Source organism: Heliangelus exortis, chromosome 6 (genome assembly GCF_036169615.1).
Source record: "Heliangelus exortis chromosome 6, bHelExo1.hap1, whole genome shotgun sequence".
NCBI classification, from domain to species: Eukaryota; Metazoa; Chordata; class Aves; order Apodiformes; family Trochilidae; genus Heliangelus; species Heliangelus exortis.
The window spans coordinates 16,661,068-16,679,869 of NC_092427.1; the positions used below are offsets into that span (position 1 = coordinate 16,661,068).

Here is an 18,802-nt window from a genome sequence, read left to right on the forward strand (position 1 = left end):
TTACTGTCCCACAACCACCTGTATGAAGGCAATTCACTATTTGCCCACTTAAAACTAATTCAATGGAAATTAATAGAAACAATGTTGACGCAGAGATGAGAATTTTGGTTTCAAAACACCTTTCCCCTTCCCCCCCAGTTTTGTTACAGTAATTAAAGTATGGAGGCCCCATTTCTCTGTATGGACTCTAAAAGACTAAAGTCAAGCAAAAAGTTCCATGTTAGTTCTGCCCATCCAGCATAAATAATGGACAGACATAAGTTGATCCTAGATTACATTTCTTTCACAAACCCACCAACAGGAACATTCTGATACAGCTATTTCTTTCCTTTACACAGTGAAAATCTACCTTAGGGGATGACAACCATCCAAGAAATAAGGCCCTGAACCACAATTCTACCCCATACAATTAACTCACTATCCCCCATTGCTCCCTAAACTGAGGACAGGATACCCAGTTAGTGACTGGAAAAGGCAGCAGCAGGGGAGGCAGTGGAAATAATAAAGTTAAAAGTTCATATTCCAAGATGGACAAGAATGGTCCACAGAAGAGATCATTCCAACTACTCAAAAACATCTGCTTTGAGACTGGATATTAAAGCCCAAGTAGGGACTTAGATTAGTACATCTCTCATACATTCGACTGAAGAGTGCATCAGAAGAGGCAAAGAAAACAGAATTGTGGTCCATGGACTAAAGCTGAGAAAGAATACCTGGTTTTCTATCTTTGGCATTAACCCAACTAATATTATACGTAAATACATTCAGCTTTGAAGCTGAGTTTAAGAGGGCTTTAAGTTCCTGTCTCAATCTTCCTCATCTTCCTCTCCTTTGACCTTATCTATATATCCAAACAGTAAAAATACTAAAAGTTTTAATTAGTACTAAGTATCCACTAGTAAATTTTTGTTACCAAGGCATTATTTTTTCCTGATGGATGGTTCATATGTTGTGCACTCCTTACCCCTTCCAGATGACTTTGAAGATGCACTATCAGAGATCTAACAGATCCTGCTAGTCCTGTAACAATAATATTAGTACTTAAAATATACAAGACAAACAAGCAGACAAGGAAGGAAATTTGCATATGGGTTAATAGCCTCTTTCTGCTGTGCAGCACTCTCCTGGCAGAGCTCTATAACCACAACTTCCAGAGTTCCTGGTGTTCACAAGATGGTGCTCCCTAGGCGTGGGAAGAATTAATCTAATGTTACTCACATTAAGACATGCTTTGCTTTCTATTTTTCAAGAACAAGGTTCCCTTCGCCCTTTCTCCACCTAATCTGAGGGTGTTTGAACACTGAAAAAGATTAGGAGTACAGATTAGGAGTTTTACCATGTGTAAACAGAATTTTTAACTTGTGTCTGATCTCACAATTCCTACCAATTCTGCATATACCCCGATATGGGGAAGCAGCATTCCATTTTACTAGCAACTGGATGAAGTTAAACCCTGGGGTCACCAGGGTACCTCTGGCCACAACTTCCCTATATGCAAAATGACAAAAATGTTGCAGTTTATGTCAAGGTCCATCCCGCTTCACATCAAACACAGTTTTCACTTTGGACAAGGCCAATGCTGACAAACGTGGGCAGTCAAAATTGGTTTTTCATTTCCTGCCCTAGTTCCTACATTGAAGCCTTCCTCAACCAAGTATTTAAGAGCATTTCTACATCACTATAATCACATTATCTCGGTGCTCAAAGTTTTTTGATTCTCATTGTGCCAAATGAGAACCTGTGCAGAACAGAGCCTTGCAGTCTCCAATTGACAGTGCCCATCCCTTCCTCCTTGCCACGAGCCCAGATGTGCTCTTGAGACCAACTCTGCTGTTGGGATACATCAAAATGTTCAGCATCCAGTGACATCACTTACTGAAGCCTTGCACGCATTTTGGTTATCAGAGTGTTTACAGAGTACAAAACACCAACAAGATACAAACAATATACATTCCTTTATTTGTACATTGATATGTACATTCCTTTAATTGCACAAGTATGTCCTATTAATGCTTCCTTTTTTTTTTCTAAAAAAAAAAGGCTAATACGGGATTCCTCATTTCACCCATCAAAATTAATAAAAGAAAAAATATTAAGTCGAATTTTGAAAATTAATATCACCTAGAATTATAAACACAAGTATATATTGATCATAAATTTATGACATCTTTATTATCTTTTGGCACACACAGTGCACAATGGATTTCTTTAAAACTGGATTTAAGGCTGAACGGTATAATTTAGCAGAACAATCCCATTTGTGTTTCAGTTTCACAATAAATTAATAAGAACTCTCAGTTTTAACTCCCTACTAATACAGCTGACTGGGAATAACACTGAAATCTCTGTGATTACAGGATCATTATGGGAGCTTTCCATGGGCTTCTCTCCTTTCAAACCTGAAAAGCTCATCTGAGAGTTCTTGCACTCCTCATGTTTTTAGGCTGAGATTTTGCTCTTTTGCCACAGCAACCCTAAACCCACTATTATTGAGAACTTGCACAGTGACTCTGTTTTGAGGCTTGTTCTTCAAGTACTAATGTTCCTTGCAAAATATGCCAAGTCCGGGCCCGTACAATGTAGATTGATTTATCTGTGACAGAAAGCCAGTTAAATCCACTAAATTGGATGCAGGTGAAGCCAGTACATCAAGAACAATCCTCTTTATAAACTTGTAATATTTCCCATTTTGTTTGGGAAGAGTAATATTTTGCTTTGAATAAAGAAAGCCAAACCTGTAATGACCACAGACACTGATGGACAGCTGTGCAACTACAACCATTTAAGTCTTTCTCTCTGCATAAGGAATTCCTGTTAGAAAAAACTCAGTCTGATTTTCTGTAACCAGGTGCAGTCAACTGGCTCTATGATTATGTCTGTGTACATGAAAATATTAGGAAAACACAAGTTTCTCAAAATCATAAAGCTCATTTACCTGAGATTATATTCCAAGAGATATCTTGGTCTGGTAGCACTGCTTTTTACTCATCCACTGTCAAATCCCAAAGTACCACAGAACAGCACAGACTGAGGTCAAGTGTGTAACACAGCCTGGGGAGCTGCAGAAACTCAAAGCTGTGCCCATTTTAAAACAATAGGTAGCTAAAACACTCAATGGGCACTGAGTCATTGAGTGAATATAAATCCCAGCATAAAATTGGCCACTGAAACTGAGCAGGAACATTTCCAAACACTGAAAAAGGTGTTGAGACTTTTATAACATTTTCTTCATTGCTACATTTTGGTTTCTATTATGTGTTCTAGCAGACATGGTCAGGGCAATAACCTTCACCCTGTATCCTCTACCACTTCTCAAGCAGAAGGCTGAACTGGAGCCTAAATGGATCAGAAATTGTTTCAACCTGTTCTTGGCTTTGCTCCACCCGTGACTGCACAGACAAACGAGTAATGCAGTCAGTGTTAATGAGGCTGCATTCATGTTGCAGGTTCCAGCTTCATTCAGTCTAATGTGTGGTGTTTTCTCTTGATAGTTAAAAAACAGTCACATAGATAGAGGTGTATGCTCCAGAGCTTGGAAAAACAATCTGATATCTGAGGACACTTTCGTATGACAAATTAGAATTTCCTTACTTTGTCCCCTAAAATTTTTGATACAGAACAAGGAGGAAAATTCACTTCAGTTGGGTGATAAATCAAACTCTAAAGACCAGACAGCAGGAACAGGTCAGGAGTATTTTAAATAAACAACAGGAGGAAACCCGTTTCAATACTCTTCTCACCCTTCTCCTGTTTCTTTTTAACACTTTCCAAATTCCACTGCTCAAAAATGTGCTTGTAATTCACTTGAATTACAGTTAAGTGTTGGTTGAAATTGAGCTATTCAACATTTGAAATTTCCACATCTAAGCAAAATCATGCTTGTAAAAATTCACAGGTAGTTTTTGCCACCTTTAAGGAACTAAAAGGGGAAAGTATTTCCTACCGCATGCATTTCATTTTTACTTCACAAATCATCATCTTTTGAATCTGCATTGGTCTCTCTTTTTATACCTGCCTCAGGTATAAACAAACAGATTGTTTTCCTGAGAGTAGTCATTCAGAAGATTTAAGAAGCACTGAACAGATTTTTTGTCTAAGGGGGTTTGAACACTGCACTCTTTTTTGTTCCATCTTTGAAACATTTGGAGTAGCAAGTGTTTGCTTTCACAAGCTCCAGGAGTATTTCACTGGAGGGAACCTTCAAGGATGTTATGTGGGACCAAATCTGAGATTCCTGGATTCTTTCCTTCTCAGGTCTTAATGACTTTATATTTTGCCCTCAGATTCTGTACATTAAAGAAAGCCCTGCTTTCTGTCAGACCACTTCTGGTCCAGCTCTGCATCTACACTTCCATGATCAATCTCACCAAGGGGACACAAAGAAGCCTCTTCACATGAGAGAGAAGTCAGACTAAAGTTCAGCACAACTATCAAACTGTATTCCTGCCATTTCCAGTCACTTGCTTTGTGATGAATGTAAAGCTTACATAGGTTTCAGCTAAGGTTCTTTAACAATTGGTATTAACAAGTGGTGGCGTTAAAACATCTTTTGGACCCATGTCCAAAAGTATTTCTAGAAGGCTATGTTTGGAAATAGGCACCCATGCATTCTGTTGTATTATATCCATATGTGTGCCTGTATATACACACATGCACCATTAAAAAAAATTCCTTCAAAGTCTGAAGCACAATAGTTAAATTTCAAAATAGTTACACTTCAAAACAGCTGCACTCCAAAGTGCTTATGACTTCATTCCACACTAGTATAAATGGATAGATAAATATAGCATTTGAGACATTTCTTAAAATACATGCAATGACTGTGATGCTGTTACCTTCAATATACATTGTAGCTACTCATTTGCGAATCTAAAGAATTTATCTTTGTGGAGTACAGCAGGGAACAAGTGCAGCCAGTGTTCATAAACATTGAGGACAATCCAAGATAGATAAAGAACAGGGTATAACAAATTTATATCTCTGTATGTCTGATGCTGCTTTCAGATTTATCACTATCAGTTTACAAGAATGGCATTCTATCTGTTCTACATAAATCATTTTAATCACCAGAAAATCCCATTTGATTATGGGGAAAAAACTTACATAAAATTGGGATCCTCCTTCAGCTACAAGGTTTAAACACAATCATCTCCTATATGACCATAAGCCCAAAAATTCTTGTCTGTAACATACAAGTAAAGTCACAATAGTTGTTCTATTAACAAGTAAAGCAGAGAGAAACTCTGATGCATCTTGCAACTCCTCTTCATTCTATTCATCATCCCACTGCCAGCATTTCTTTAGAGGCCATTATGAAAAAAAGTTTAACTGGGAAGCACCTAAGCCATCTGCCTTCCTTCCTTTCCTCTGTATCCACAGCCACCCAAAGAAATCTATTTCACTTCACTGGCTGTGAAGGGAAACCACTCTTTGTGAACATTATCCTTACCTTCTATTCCCAGCTCTACCAATTATTTTATTTTTTTTTTCATCTATGTACACGGCAACCTCCTATCATCTTGATAGTCACAGATGTGACTTGATTTGAAAAACAGCTTGTGTCCGTGGTGAGGATACTGCTCAGAATAACCTAGACTCTGTAACAGCTGTTTTATTATGATTATTTTGCAGTACAGTATGGCCCACATAAAGGCAAATGATAATTTAGTAAAACAGCTCTTCCTTCTCCCCAATTTCAATATGAGAGAACATTCCAGAATTTATTGCAGATACCACCTGATCTACGCATCACCCAAATGTTAAACATGCTCCTCTCCCAACAGCTGCTAAACTCCCAGAACAGAGCAGGCCAAGTGTCTGGGGAAACAGTGATCCAGCTTAAAAAAAATTGTCTTTCCCCTTCTTCCACCACAACTCCTTTCTTCTCCCCTTGCCATCAAGTCCCTGCATCTAACCAAACCCCAAACAGCCTTTTTAACAGACAGGGGATCCTGCTGACCTTTTGTGCCTCACAGCTTCTGATGCTGATTAGGGTTGAAGAAAAGAAGGAGAGGGATGGCTCAGACATTTATTTATTTATTTTTCTCCTATCTCTATCATAAGGGAGAGAGGGGAGAGGAATTGCCTCTTGTCCCACTTTGAAAATACATGTATTTGAAGTATTTAAAAGAGAAGAGCACAAAAAGTTGATGAAACCAGCTATAGTGAATACACACAAGCATACTGCTACAGCTAGCTCTAGGCTTTGGCTTTTTTTCTTAGTAATTGCCTTTTTCTCACTGGAATTTTCCTGGAAAGGGAAAGACCTCCCTCATTATAAAAAGCTACAGATTAGAGGATGACTCCAGCATTTCCCACGTCTGGAATTTGCAGTCTGGTCCACTGGTTGATGCAGGAAATCAAAGCAGAGAGAGCTCCAGCAAAGCTGAAGAGGTGAGACAGAACAGAACTTAGCCTGCATCCAAGTCATTTATATGCAGAGGCTATCACTGCCATGAGGGAGGAAAAACATCTACAGGAGATGGGACTGTCTTTAGCTTTTTAGTCTAAAAGACTAAAGCTAAAGTGTTATCTCTTCAATCTGTTCTTTGCCTATTATCCTCACTGTGATTGAGACTATTTTGGTCCATTTTAAACAAAGAAATATTTTTTCCCTCCGACATCAGACCATGAGGGGAAAACAGTAATTTATTTGTGAAATGTACACTTTCTTTAGGGAATGTTATATATAAGGAACCTCTTACTTAAAAGCTTGATTGCATTTCACACAATTTTCCTGCAGGTACTACAAGAAAAACTCCATGTAATTTACAAATCAATGATTGCATCACGACTGGACCATGTTTAATGGAAGTCTGGCTTTTGTCCTGATAATTGGGTTGAATCTGTTCTCAAATTTCTGCGTAAATGACACAGCTCTTCAGGATGAGGCATTACCAGCTCTGTTGAGGGGTACACTCATGTACTTAACTGCCAAATACACTGTAAACTCCTTGCAACTCTCTGCCAATGAAAAGCTCAATAACAACTAGCCAGCACCTGCTTTGCACATTAGCCCACAATCTTTCCTTGCCTGTTTGATCATTTGCTCAAGCTCATAACTACAGAAAATATCTGCATTATCTTCTATTGATTAAACAACCAACATGCCTGCAAAAGAACCTGCTCACCAGTGCGTGAAAATAGCATGAATAAAAATTTACATTAGAACAAAAAAAGCATAAAAGTTTTTTGATAAAAGCACTGTCATCCTTAAAAAAAATCCCCTTTACTTTAAAAAGTTGTATACAAATAACAAATATCCAATATCTAGACACCTCACTTTCTAAAACTTTGTGGTGCTGAAGATACAGGTCTACCAAAGCATCTTCCAGGAAAGAAGGGAGGGACGATAAGAGTGAAAGGAGAGGAGTGGGGGGTGGAGGGGGAGAGGTAAGAAAAGGAAAAGTCTGCTCTTCAGGACAATGGAAGATACTCAGTACCTCACTGCCATGTAAGGCTTAAAAATCCTGATAGAGGTGGACAAATCAGTCCTTCAAATGTATGACATTAGCAAAAATACTTATTCATGGGAACAAATTTGCCTTTAGTTGTATGACATCAAATAAAAATGCTGAAGCACCAAAGGAAAAGACAAAAATGCTGCTATACTTACTAAAAATAAATTGCATGCAAGTGAATACAAGTACAATGCAAGAGAGTCACACCAAGCAGGTAAGATGTGAATGAGTTTCTCCTCTTCCCTTGCAAAGCACTGTCTGAAAACTCCAACTTTTAACTGACCTTAATGAACATCAACATGACAGAAACCTTGTATACAGTCACACAGCACCCACACTCTCTTCTGTGTCCCATCAAAGCTGAGAGAAAATTTAAATTTTAAAAAAAATATTTCTTCTAGTTTTGTCTAATAATCAATGCTATCATATTTATGGTAAATAGAATTTTATTTGCATTACTAATTTCAAACTTTTTGCCCAGTCCCACAGCTGCCCAGTATTGGGCAGATAGATTTGCTTGTCTGTGTCCAACTCAGTACTAGGAATCAAAATTCAAAGGAGGAATTTTGGGTCCTAGTATTAAAGCACAGTTTTGATTGTAACTGGAAACTGTCATCACAGACATAGAAGTGTTATGTCACACACTGTAAACAATGACAGGAGGAAGCAGCAAAATCCTCTGGCCCAAGTTTCTGTGTAACACAGCCTACAGGCCTGGCACAAATTCATCCCGCTTGCCAGAAAAAGCTCCAGTTTTGATTTTATGAGTCTTGTATTGGAGCACAGGCCAGTACCAGGAAAAATCATTCCAGACATTAATAATCCTCATTAGAAATGCACTGGCATTTTGCTGCTTTGAATATGTCTTTCCTCAGATTTCATCCACTTCATTATCTCCCAGACATCCTACCCTCCTTGTCAGTCTGCTAGACTGGCACCACCTTTAAGCACACTTCTGTTCTGTACCTATGTACTTTTAGATGATAATCAGGCTTTACACTTTAACCTTTAATAAGCTCTAGATGTTTGTGCTCCCAGACTGCTTCACTACAAGGCACAATGTACAAAGCTTTTATTATTCCTGATGGCTCTTCTCTAAAGCCATTTTAACATAAAGTCCTGAGAAAACAGTCAGTCTTTCAAGTCCACATTCTTGTTCAACCCTATCCACTACTGTTATAACAAGAAAATACATGAAATAGCTCTAGGTTGCTGCAAAGAGATGCAAAGTAAGCTCAACTAGCAGACAGAGGGCATTGCATGTGAAATGAGTTTAGCATTAGGCCCCCTCAGCCACTACAACTTGAATGTAGTTATTTGAAACTCGTGATACAAAAAGCCCAAAGGTACAGATAATTTATTTAACATTTTCCCATCCTGTTACTTCACTTTACAGCATGACAAGAAAAAAGATACTGTAAGATAAAGTAATTTAATGTGATGGATTGATTTCTAATGCTCTGTTCTGCACGGTTGCTGGTATTTCTGGTAATGCTTCCACCTTTGGTAACTGCTGCAGTCAATTTCCCACACATTGCACCAAAGGACGAGCTTCTTAATCAAACCTACAGGATTTTTTATTAGTTTACCATTGTGTTTGCAGACTATCCCCTCAATTACCTGGCAGATATTTTATCAAAGTCCATGTATGCAAAAACAAACTAAAAAGACTGTGAACTCTGTTACCATCATTAACAACTTATCTGCTATTTTTGATGCAGTGTTGAAAAAACTGTTGCAAATTAACTGAGAAGTAGAACTTACACTTTTGCATGTAAACACCAATTACAGATTTCAAATCCAAATTCTCATCTGCACCAACTGTTCTACCCTTGATCATTCCAGCAAACATTTAAACTGGTTTTAAACACCCACTGCAGAAATGCACATGGGGGAAATTCTTGCAAGATTACTTTATGGATACCAGAAAGGAATAAAACTCTCCCAAAGTCAAATGCTGTCCTACAGTAGATGACACAGCCTGAGACACTAACCTTGACCTGAAGAGATCTAACTGAGCAGACTTGGCTGGATACACCTTCCCAACACAACCTGGCTACCAATACACCATTCTAAAGAAGCCCAACCAAAAGTTTCCCATTTTGAGCAACAATTGCAGCTCCTTTATTATCTGACAGGTCACAGTGAGTAAGCCAGAATGCAGACAATTAAGTCTTGGCTAGACACTCAACTCAAACACATTTGTCATGCAAACTGTCTGAATACAAAAGAGCAGCAAAGCCTGCATTACACAAGTAGGTTGGAAGTAGAACCATAAGCTTTAGTTCTGATTTATTATATGTTAAATATTAATGAATTATTACGAAGCCATTCACTGAGGTTTAAACAACTCTACATCTTACATATTTCTAAAGCTCTACAAATGTGTTTTTAATAACAGATAATTAATTTATAATGACATTAAATCTAAATTAAATCCTCATTTCAAGCCATAAAAGAAACTCATTGGAGAGCGGGGAGATATACACTGTTGCTCTGTAATAAGGTCACTTCTTCGTGGCATAATTTTATTTCTGCACCATATACTATTTGTGCAGTCAAATCAGTACAAGGATTATATAGCCTGATAAGAAATAAATGCAGTGCTTTCTACAACAGGGCTGTGTGTCGTTTTCCATTCCATTCTAACAAACCCCTTTTCCATTTGGAATTTCCTAGTATTTCTTGTCTTTCAGCACTTGGCCTATCATGTTTGGCCTAATCACTTCTTATTGTGTCTGCTCATATTTTTCAGTAAAAATTTACTGAAAAAATTTTCTTATTTTATATTTATCTGGAAAAATATTTTGCAACCAGTGAAAAGCAGAAAAAAAAGCAGAAAAACAACCCTACAATGCTTTTATTGCAAAGTCTCTGCAAAGAAACTTGGTTATGACCTCACAAAACTCCAGTGCCTTCCATGACACTCCTCACAGAACCAGAAGCTTCCTGATGTGGTGGAGCTGAACATATGGATACAGCTCACTAAGTTGGGTCTTGAACTCAAGCCACAGAGGGGTAGGAAACACTTGGCTTGAAGTTTGGGGTATCAGAAGTACTATGGAATTCATGATGTTACCTTGTGTGCTACACTGACTAAAACCAAGTCCCTGCAAGTTTCTGCAAGCAGCCTGCGGTCTTTCTAAGGCTGGGCACTGCACTAAAAGCTGCCTTCAGCAGCTGAAGGCACAGGGGCTGGGACACACCAACTGAGACAATAAAAACTGCTACAACTACATTCACATGCTAAGGCAACTTCTATAACGTCATCATGGTGTGCACAATCGTGCACATCACTGCACAATCATGAATATTACTCAAATCCATCAAATGAGCAGTTGCTGAGAAACTTGTCTATGAGTATCAACAATCTCAATTTACTACGAGAGTATTTCGCTCATATCCCACTGCTGGTGTAACAAACCAGTAGAAACACCAGACTTCTGGCCTAACTCCATCCTGCACACTCTCAACAGGATCCTCAAACTACTGGAGGCTCAAAATGGATTTTAAAAAGCACTTGTGTGACAATTACTTTCACTCTTCCAGCTTTAACAGTTTATTTCTCTCTACAGCAGCAGACCTACCAAATCCTTCTGTGCTATGAGACCACAAAAGCCAACCCTGTTGAGTAAAGCAGGTGAAGTAGAAACCCTTGCAGATCCCAGACAAATGTTTCTGAATGTGTCAGGAGTTTTAATAGAATAAGAGCTTTTTTTTTTCTGTGGTTAGATCTGTATAAGAGAAAAGAAGAAAAATCCACCTAGCCCCTTTCCTAAGTAAAGTGAGAGAGGTAAAATTTAGGGAGCTCAAGAAATCACTGCAGTGACTTTCATTCATGTCACAGAAGTATTTCTCCTAAACTTCAGGCTGTGAAATGTTGCAACAATAAAAGTGCCCACAGCAAAAGTCTGTCTCAGAACCAGTTCATTAGCAGCAAGTGAGAACATGGAACAAAGGTTTCTCTACCAGTCTGTCCTAAGCATATGAAGTATAAACTTTACCCAACCCATAGAGGCAGGATCAGAAACTGCCAGTTTTTCTAGTCTTGATTCACAAAAAAAAAATGTTTCTTCAACTGCTCTTTTCTGATACAGCATCAGAAAGCTCCATGTCAAAAGTCTCTCAAAAGTAGCACTTTTTACAAATCAAGTAATGTGGCCTCGTTTGTACTCACAGATCCCATTTTTCATCTTATTTTATACAGTCTCTTTCTCTTCTCCTCTGGAATGACTACAATTAGTCTACAAAAATGCAAAGCATATGGAACGTTTTCCTCCCAGCAAAGGAACAGAATGCTATAAAAGCAATAAACATCAGCAGTTTATTAGAGGTGGTTCCCTTCCCCATCATCTACTCAAGAGCTGCTCTGAGTTTCTAATAAAGCTACACTGTGCAGCTGTACAAACCAGCTATGAAAGGATCTGCCTGCATTACACCAGGTTTACTGTTAATGAGCTCTCCTATGCACACACAGAGTGCATAAACCTTTTGCTTAGGAAGTGATGACTTTTTGAGAGGCCATCCTTTCTTGATATAAAGCTAGCATGAGGATTGCAATATCAACACGCCATTTTATGTAATCACTTGACAATCATGGTCCTGGCTAATTAATTTCTCTTTCTTAAAAGGGAAATGTTAATGAAGTTTTCTTAAGGCACAAATAGAGACATCAGCTCACTCAGACCTAAACTACTGAGTTGCTAATTCTTTCCTATCATATCCACCAAGTGCTTCTAATCACAATTTCAGATTGCAAATCTCTCAAGCACTGTAAAAGAGAAACTTCACTCCTCTTCTTAGTAGTAAGCTGAGAGAATTGAGGGAAGGATGAACTCATCAAAATGCATGCTTTAAGTAAAAACTTTGTCCACAGTGTAGCTTCAGTAACTGACTTAGCCAAACTTTTCAGATGGACTTGGGAGGAGAGGACCATAGAAGAACCAGCCTTTTGAGACTGCCCAGAGTAATTATCTTAATGGACAGAAGAGGGAGATTTCTACATTTTTTCAAATTTTCCTTTTAGGCAATGGTCATCCAAATCTTTGAAGCAGGCATACTCCTCTTTTCACTCTTTGTTTCAGAGCCTCTAACAAGTATGCTGCACCACTGGCTACAACTGTCAGAAGGTACCAAGAGGAGGAGTGTGATTCCACTACAGAGTGTGAAAGGAAGATACCAAACTTCCTTGGGCACCCTAGGAAACTCCAGCCTCTACCTGCTTTTCAACTTTGCTTTACCAATTTCCAGGAAAGGTTGATATTTAAGGGGGAACCCAAAATGAAGCCTTACAATAATAAACCGGTACCACCTCCTCCGACGCCCATGAGGCAATGAACAATAGGAAGAGCTACACAAGAGGCTGCAGAAAACAGGGACACTGTTGTCTGCTTTCTGTTCCCACAGCTAGGGAGGAAGGGCAGGGAGGAAGACAAAAAAGCAGTGATGTTAGTTAAGTGCCACCTAAGGATTCCACCTTGCATGAGGAATTCTCTGCTGACCTGTCCCATTCCTTCAGGCCTCAGTGTCATCAGAGCAGGAAGAGGTCAGTCAGAAAATCTGCTCAGCAAATGGACTCAGGGAATCACAGGATTACAATCAGAAACACTGGGATTGGGACACTATGAACCAAATGTGGTATAAAGACAGACAGTGTATGTCACAAACATTAGCAAATGCTTTCCCTGCCATATGATTTCAACTACAGTAAATCAAGAAGTAAAATGGCAATAAAAAGAATTTCCAACTAAGCAGAAGAAGCATGTAAATTTCTCCCGTGACTTGTAACTCCTTTGGAGTCTGAACTTTTCCTTGCAAATAAAGTGAAAGCCTTTGTGAGGATAAATTGAACACAGGAAAATTAAATATGGGTGCTCACAGGGAAAAAAAAGACACATGAGATCAAGCAAATAACCCAGCAGTCATTTGAAAAGTCAATTCCAGTAGCCTAGAGGAAAAGGGCTAAAACAGCCCTTCCCATTTCCCTTGGGAAATGGGAAAAGAAAAGGGTTTGTATCCCTTTGGACAGAACTCTACTGAAGCTAAGGGTTTTAAAAAATCAAACACCTATGCAGGAAGACATGCAATGCCAAAAGCAAGGGTTTTTTCAGCAAAATATAGGGGCCCAAACATAAGCACAAAACCTGAAGTTTCACGGGTTGACTGGAAAACAAGCCATGTGATGCACATCTGATTCATCTTTATGAAACATGACAGCAAGAATTCCTATTCTACCAGACTATTACAAAAGCCCTCAAGTCAATGGATCACAGCAAAACCAATTTGCAAACTGGAAAGCAAAGGAACACTGGTATGAAAATGGAAATAGGTGAAGAAGAAAAATACCTTTTGTGGTTAGAGACCTGCTCTCACTTTCATCTGCCTGAAGAGCAGAGAGCCCTGCCCTTCAACTCACTGCTGGATAAGGCTGATTATTAATTATTTTAAGGTTTTTAAGTCTAGGGAGGGCACATAATTCTTATAGGATCATAAAGAAGGTTCTATCTAGAGTGAAACATATCCATTTTTTATTTACTTCCCTACCATAATAAAAAAAATATCACTTTGCCAATGCAGTTTTGCCCATTTTAGTCCAAACAAAATGATTAATTTTCACACATAGAAAAAATAGAAAATTAACTATTTCACAAATCTAATAGGCATAAAGAATTTCCTTCTTTGACTTGTAAGGGAAAGAATACACACATTCTGACGTTTAAACTCAGTGCAGTAGTTTTCCTAAAATAAACTCAAAGTTGCAAGTTTGGCTTTTTTTTTTTAATAAAAAATTCCAGCAGATCCGAAGGACACATTTGAGGGCCTCAGACTGAATGGAGCAGGAAATTATTCACTTGATCAGAATTACACAATTGCTTTAATTTCCACTCCTTTGATAATTTGCCTTACTGTCTTGATGCAAGCAGACAAAACCTATGGTTTACACCACATAGAAATGGAATTACCATTGCCTGCTAACACATGGCTCATGCCTGGCACCTTCCTAAATGACATTCTCTTCAGCAGTTATCATCATTGATGTTTCATTCCCTTAATTCCACTTTTAAAGATGAGGCCCAATCTAATATCCACTGTGACTAATGGGAATCTTTCCATCAAACTCAGCAGGTATGAGGCAGTACCTCCAGAGATTTTATTACTACCTAAATACTTTCAACACGAAGATGTTTTGGAGTTATACCCCTTGAATTCAACAGTGAACAAGGTCTGACTGGCTTTCAGGCTAACAGAGAAAGCTAAAGCAAGGAACCTGCAATGCTATAAGAGTAACACTACCTCCAACAAGCTGGCTTAAATAAAGTATGTCTTGTCTCAGTTATAAAGCCCTTGAAGTTCCCCCTAAAGCTGATTAAAAACACAGTTGATGAAATACATGTTATTTAATTGGTTACTAAAGCAAAGAACTTCAGCATGGTCTCCTTTCTCTGTAGTCTGGTAAACCCTTTAAGCTTATGCAAATAATACATTTTCTATATTTGTGCTTTTAAGTACAAAATGGAGACTTTTAAAGCTGTTTGTTGATTCTGGGCAACTCAGTTTGAAAAACAGAATTATCTCCAACTGGATACCCCAGTCAGATTAAAAAAACCAAACACTGAAATATTGAAAACTTAAGTCTTTCTCCATTGCTTATTTGTTCCATGGTCCATGGACCATTTGTGCTTATTTGGTCCATGAATTAAGTCTGACACTGACTTATTTTAGCAAGTATACCATCTGCTAGCATTAGTAGAGTATTTTTTTCCAAGCCCAAACATTCTCCCTCAACAGCTAGAAATAGGGATATTCATATTAGGCACACTACTAGGAATGAGAGGTAACCTTAAATTTATCTTTAAAGACAAGGAAAAACTTCAAAGTAAATACCTCAATAAGGTGAGGCTGATCAAAATGATATATTTTTCATTCAGTCTTAGCTCATGACAGTAATCCCAAAGCCTGGTGGTCATACTAACCAGTTCAAAATAAAAATAAGCAAACTCAATGACAATAAAGGGCTTTTATGAAAGAGAATGCAGAATATAATCAGAATGTTTTGAGATTCTTCCTGTAATAGTTTTGATTGTCATTACTAAAAAATACAATTGTGGCAGTTACTTTTTTAAAAAACCAAACCAAACAAAACAGAAAATTTAAAAATTCATCAAATAATAGTGTTATGTTAATTTAGGAAGAAATTAAGTTTGAAATGCTGAAACATTTACATTTTCCCACAGAGAAGAATGGAAGAAAAGGCTTAATTTGCTTTTAAGCTCTGTTTTAAACAAAATTAATCAAAACTGGGAAAACAGTAAGTTCCACCATGTTTACATCTGGTGAAATTTCATCAAGAAATACATATTTTAGCAGAGAACTTCAGGACTGAATCCTTATTGAATTTACCTAAATATATAAAATAATGATTAAAAGTTCAGTTTCTAGTCAGCCGAAATATATAAAAAGATATTTAATTTGCTTTCAAATGCAAAAGCAATTTTGGATGTTGAGAGGCATATCTTCCTGAAAGAAAAATTATTTTGCCCATAATTTGTGTTTCTGAACAAACTGGGTAGTATAACATCCCTAAGGTGCCCGGGAAAAGATCCTGTGTACAAAAATGGAAGAGTGGTGGATGTTACCTAGCATGTTGTGGTAAAGTGGACTGTCGTGTCCATGGATAGTAAATGCAGTCATGACTAGCGGGACCTCTACACCTGCAGGCAATTACAGAACAAAAGACATCATTTGCCATTCACAAGGACATGCACACTCATGCATCCTTGTCCACACGTGGAGGATGGAAGACACATAGGGAACCACCATTCAGCAAGTACCTATCCATCAAGCCGATGCAGTCCTCAAGACGTGGCCCTATGCACCTGCAGCAAATACAAATTGAAAATAAGGGGAGAGAGAGAGAAAAAGATCTGTTATTTACTTATCCAAAAGCAGGAATACCCTCTTTGTGCCACAATCTTAATTACAATTCTCAAGAGAGACCCAAATCACCACAAAATTATAGCTTATGACAAAACCAAGCTTGCAACAGGAACAATAATAGCAACATAAACAGCACAAGGTTGCACATAGCTTGGCACAAACAACACTTAAGGCATGTTTCACCTGCACACATAGGAGTCCTGACAATAGAGTTGCTTTTTCTGGATGTTGTCTGTATCATCAAACCAGTCATTAGTGCACAAAAACTGTTCATTTGTAAGATGAGACCCCCAGGAGCCCAATACAAAACTTTTTCCTTTCTGTAATTGGAGCAATTGTTCATTGTGTTCTAGGTTCTTAGCTAGGGCAACTGCAGAAATGTTTTGGAAGCTTTTATAAGGGAAGCTCAAAGATGAGCTTCCAATAAAAAACAGAGCAAAATGGTGTCTGCTGATTCAGGTATTTTATTCTGCTCTCTTTACATGCTGCCAAACGTCCTCCACCTGCAGAATCAGCAGCTGCCCACCAAAGGTGATGGAATGCAGGGAATAATTTTATGCAGCAGCACTAAAGCACAGCCATGGGGAAAGGTCCCCATGAGATAGTTTGTATATTGGATGGATTTTCCTTGCCCTCATGAAGAGCATTAGGTGAAGAGGTGTCCCAGGTCCTCTTCAGTACAAGAGCAACTCAGTTATGTATTTAGATAGCAGTCAGGATTCTCAGGTACAGACACTTAAGTTTTTAGGAGGTAAGACAATCTGACATCCTTTAATGCTAATGCCCAGCTAGTTCCTCTGTGGCCATGAGGCGTATCTAGCTCTCAGCATTTTAAAGAAACCAAACAACTTATTTAAACTCCTTAGCAAGATCTTTGAACCACTGTTCTGTACATCTACTACAGGAGCAGGTGATCTGACACATCAGTAGACTGAAACTCTCTTCTGTTTAATCACTTTAAATTTCAGGTAGGATCCCCAACTCTTTTAAAAGTCTCATGGCCTCAGTTTGGCTTTGACAGAGGGATATGCATGTTAAAATCTGAAAGAGTTCAAATATGCTCCCCATCTTTCCACTTCAGCATCACTTGCCACTCATCAGCTTTGCCTGCATGTAGATTAGCTATCGTTCTACCATTATAAAATAAATTAAGTTAGTTCAATATCCCCTTACCTGCCCATCCGTGAGAACAGAATTATAGTGAGCCTTACCTCTGGTTTGTTTACTTGAAATTTTATTGTTACATGTAAACTGACACTCAAACATGAATTGTAAGGATTTTCTCTATAATGGTTTCCTTCATCAAGTGTGTACACAGCAAAAGGATTTGTTAAATGCTCAGGTACCCAGATAATGCATTAATTGGAAAGGGTAGATACAAGTGCAGTTCAAAAACATAATAGCAAGAACTACTGATGAGAGTTTTTGGAAATGTCAGCTCTCCTGGGATTGAGGGCTTCAGAATTGAGGACTGTCTGAATTTTAACTAGTCTCAAACATATCTAGCATTTCTTCCTTGTGTGGCATTCTTGGCAATTTGCAGAAAAAATGGTCAGTAATGAAGAAGACTGAAAAAATAGTTGTCCAGATCTTCTGTTTCCTAGGATGTCAAGAGAAGCTAAGACCAGACTCCTGCTATAAATAAAAAGAAGCCTTCTTCAAATTACAGGTCTGAAAATCCATTAGTAGGTTCTGGTAACGCTCACTAACATAAAGAGCCTGTTGTCTTGAAGTCATTTGACATTTGTACATTTATTCTCTTGGGATTTTGGAGAATAGAACCTGAAGAAGAGAGAGCTGTTTGGACTTCATTCACTCCAAGATTAAATACCATTGATTTTTATTTAAACTTGTAATCTTCTTCAGTGGATTTCCCAGCCCTAAACAGAAAACTCTGTCCAGGTGCAATTTCAAGTACTCCTAGTCATGTGGAACAGCTTCCTACTCCTTGACTAGCTGTTCTGACACCATGGAGGGAAATGCAATATCGGGTGAGTAATGACAACATTTATTAACAAGTTGATCTGTGCCACCAAGTTATTTTCCCTCTGGAAGAGACTTCCTTGAGTTCAGGTTTTTTTGTCACACATTAAGTACAAGCACAACAAAAATCCCACGCAGCACTGGTACATTTACTCCCAGGATTCCTTCTTCTCCTTGTAGTTCAGATTATATTTCATTTCCAAGTTACTCTGTAAATGGAACTGGTTAAATAATACATGCCAACTTATTAATGATATATTCAGTACCTTACAAGCAGACAATATAGGAAGCAGTTTCTTATTCAGTGTTTGTTATAATTGAGTTTTCATCTGGAATTCTTACTGCCTCCCTAAAAATACACTTTAGAGGCAAGACAGTTCTTCTGGCCTTCACATCCTTCTGGTCCACACACATGTTGATAA

General features: G+C 38.2%; 1 protein-coding gene across 9 annotated transcripts in view; it reads right to left on the bottom strand.

The window, feature by feature from the left end:
• Window positions 1-18,802, bottom strand: part of ERBB4 (erb-b2 receptor tyrosine kinase 4) — a 617,214-nt gene that overhangs the window by 131,624 nt on the left and 466,788 nt on the right. For 3 of the 9 annotated variants that reach the window (XM_071746874.1, XM_071746873.1, XM_071746878.1), the window contains exons 16-17: window positions 16,292-16,336; window positions 16,097-16,171 (exon numbers count right to left, since the gene is read on the bottom strand). The exons of 1 other annotated variant lie outside the window; for it this stretch is intronic. In XM_071746874.1, coding sequence (XP_071602975.1) covers window positions 16,097-16,171; window positions 16,292-16,336 — 120 coding nt within the window. The remainder of the gene's footprint in view (window positions 1-16,096; window positions 16,172-16,291; window positions 16,337-18,802) is intronic. 5 more of the 9 variants (XM_071746876.1, XM_071746875.1, XM_071746880.1 and 2 more) reach the window with 2 other exon arrangements.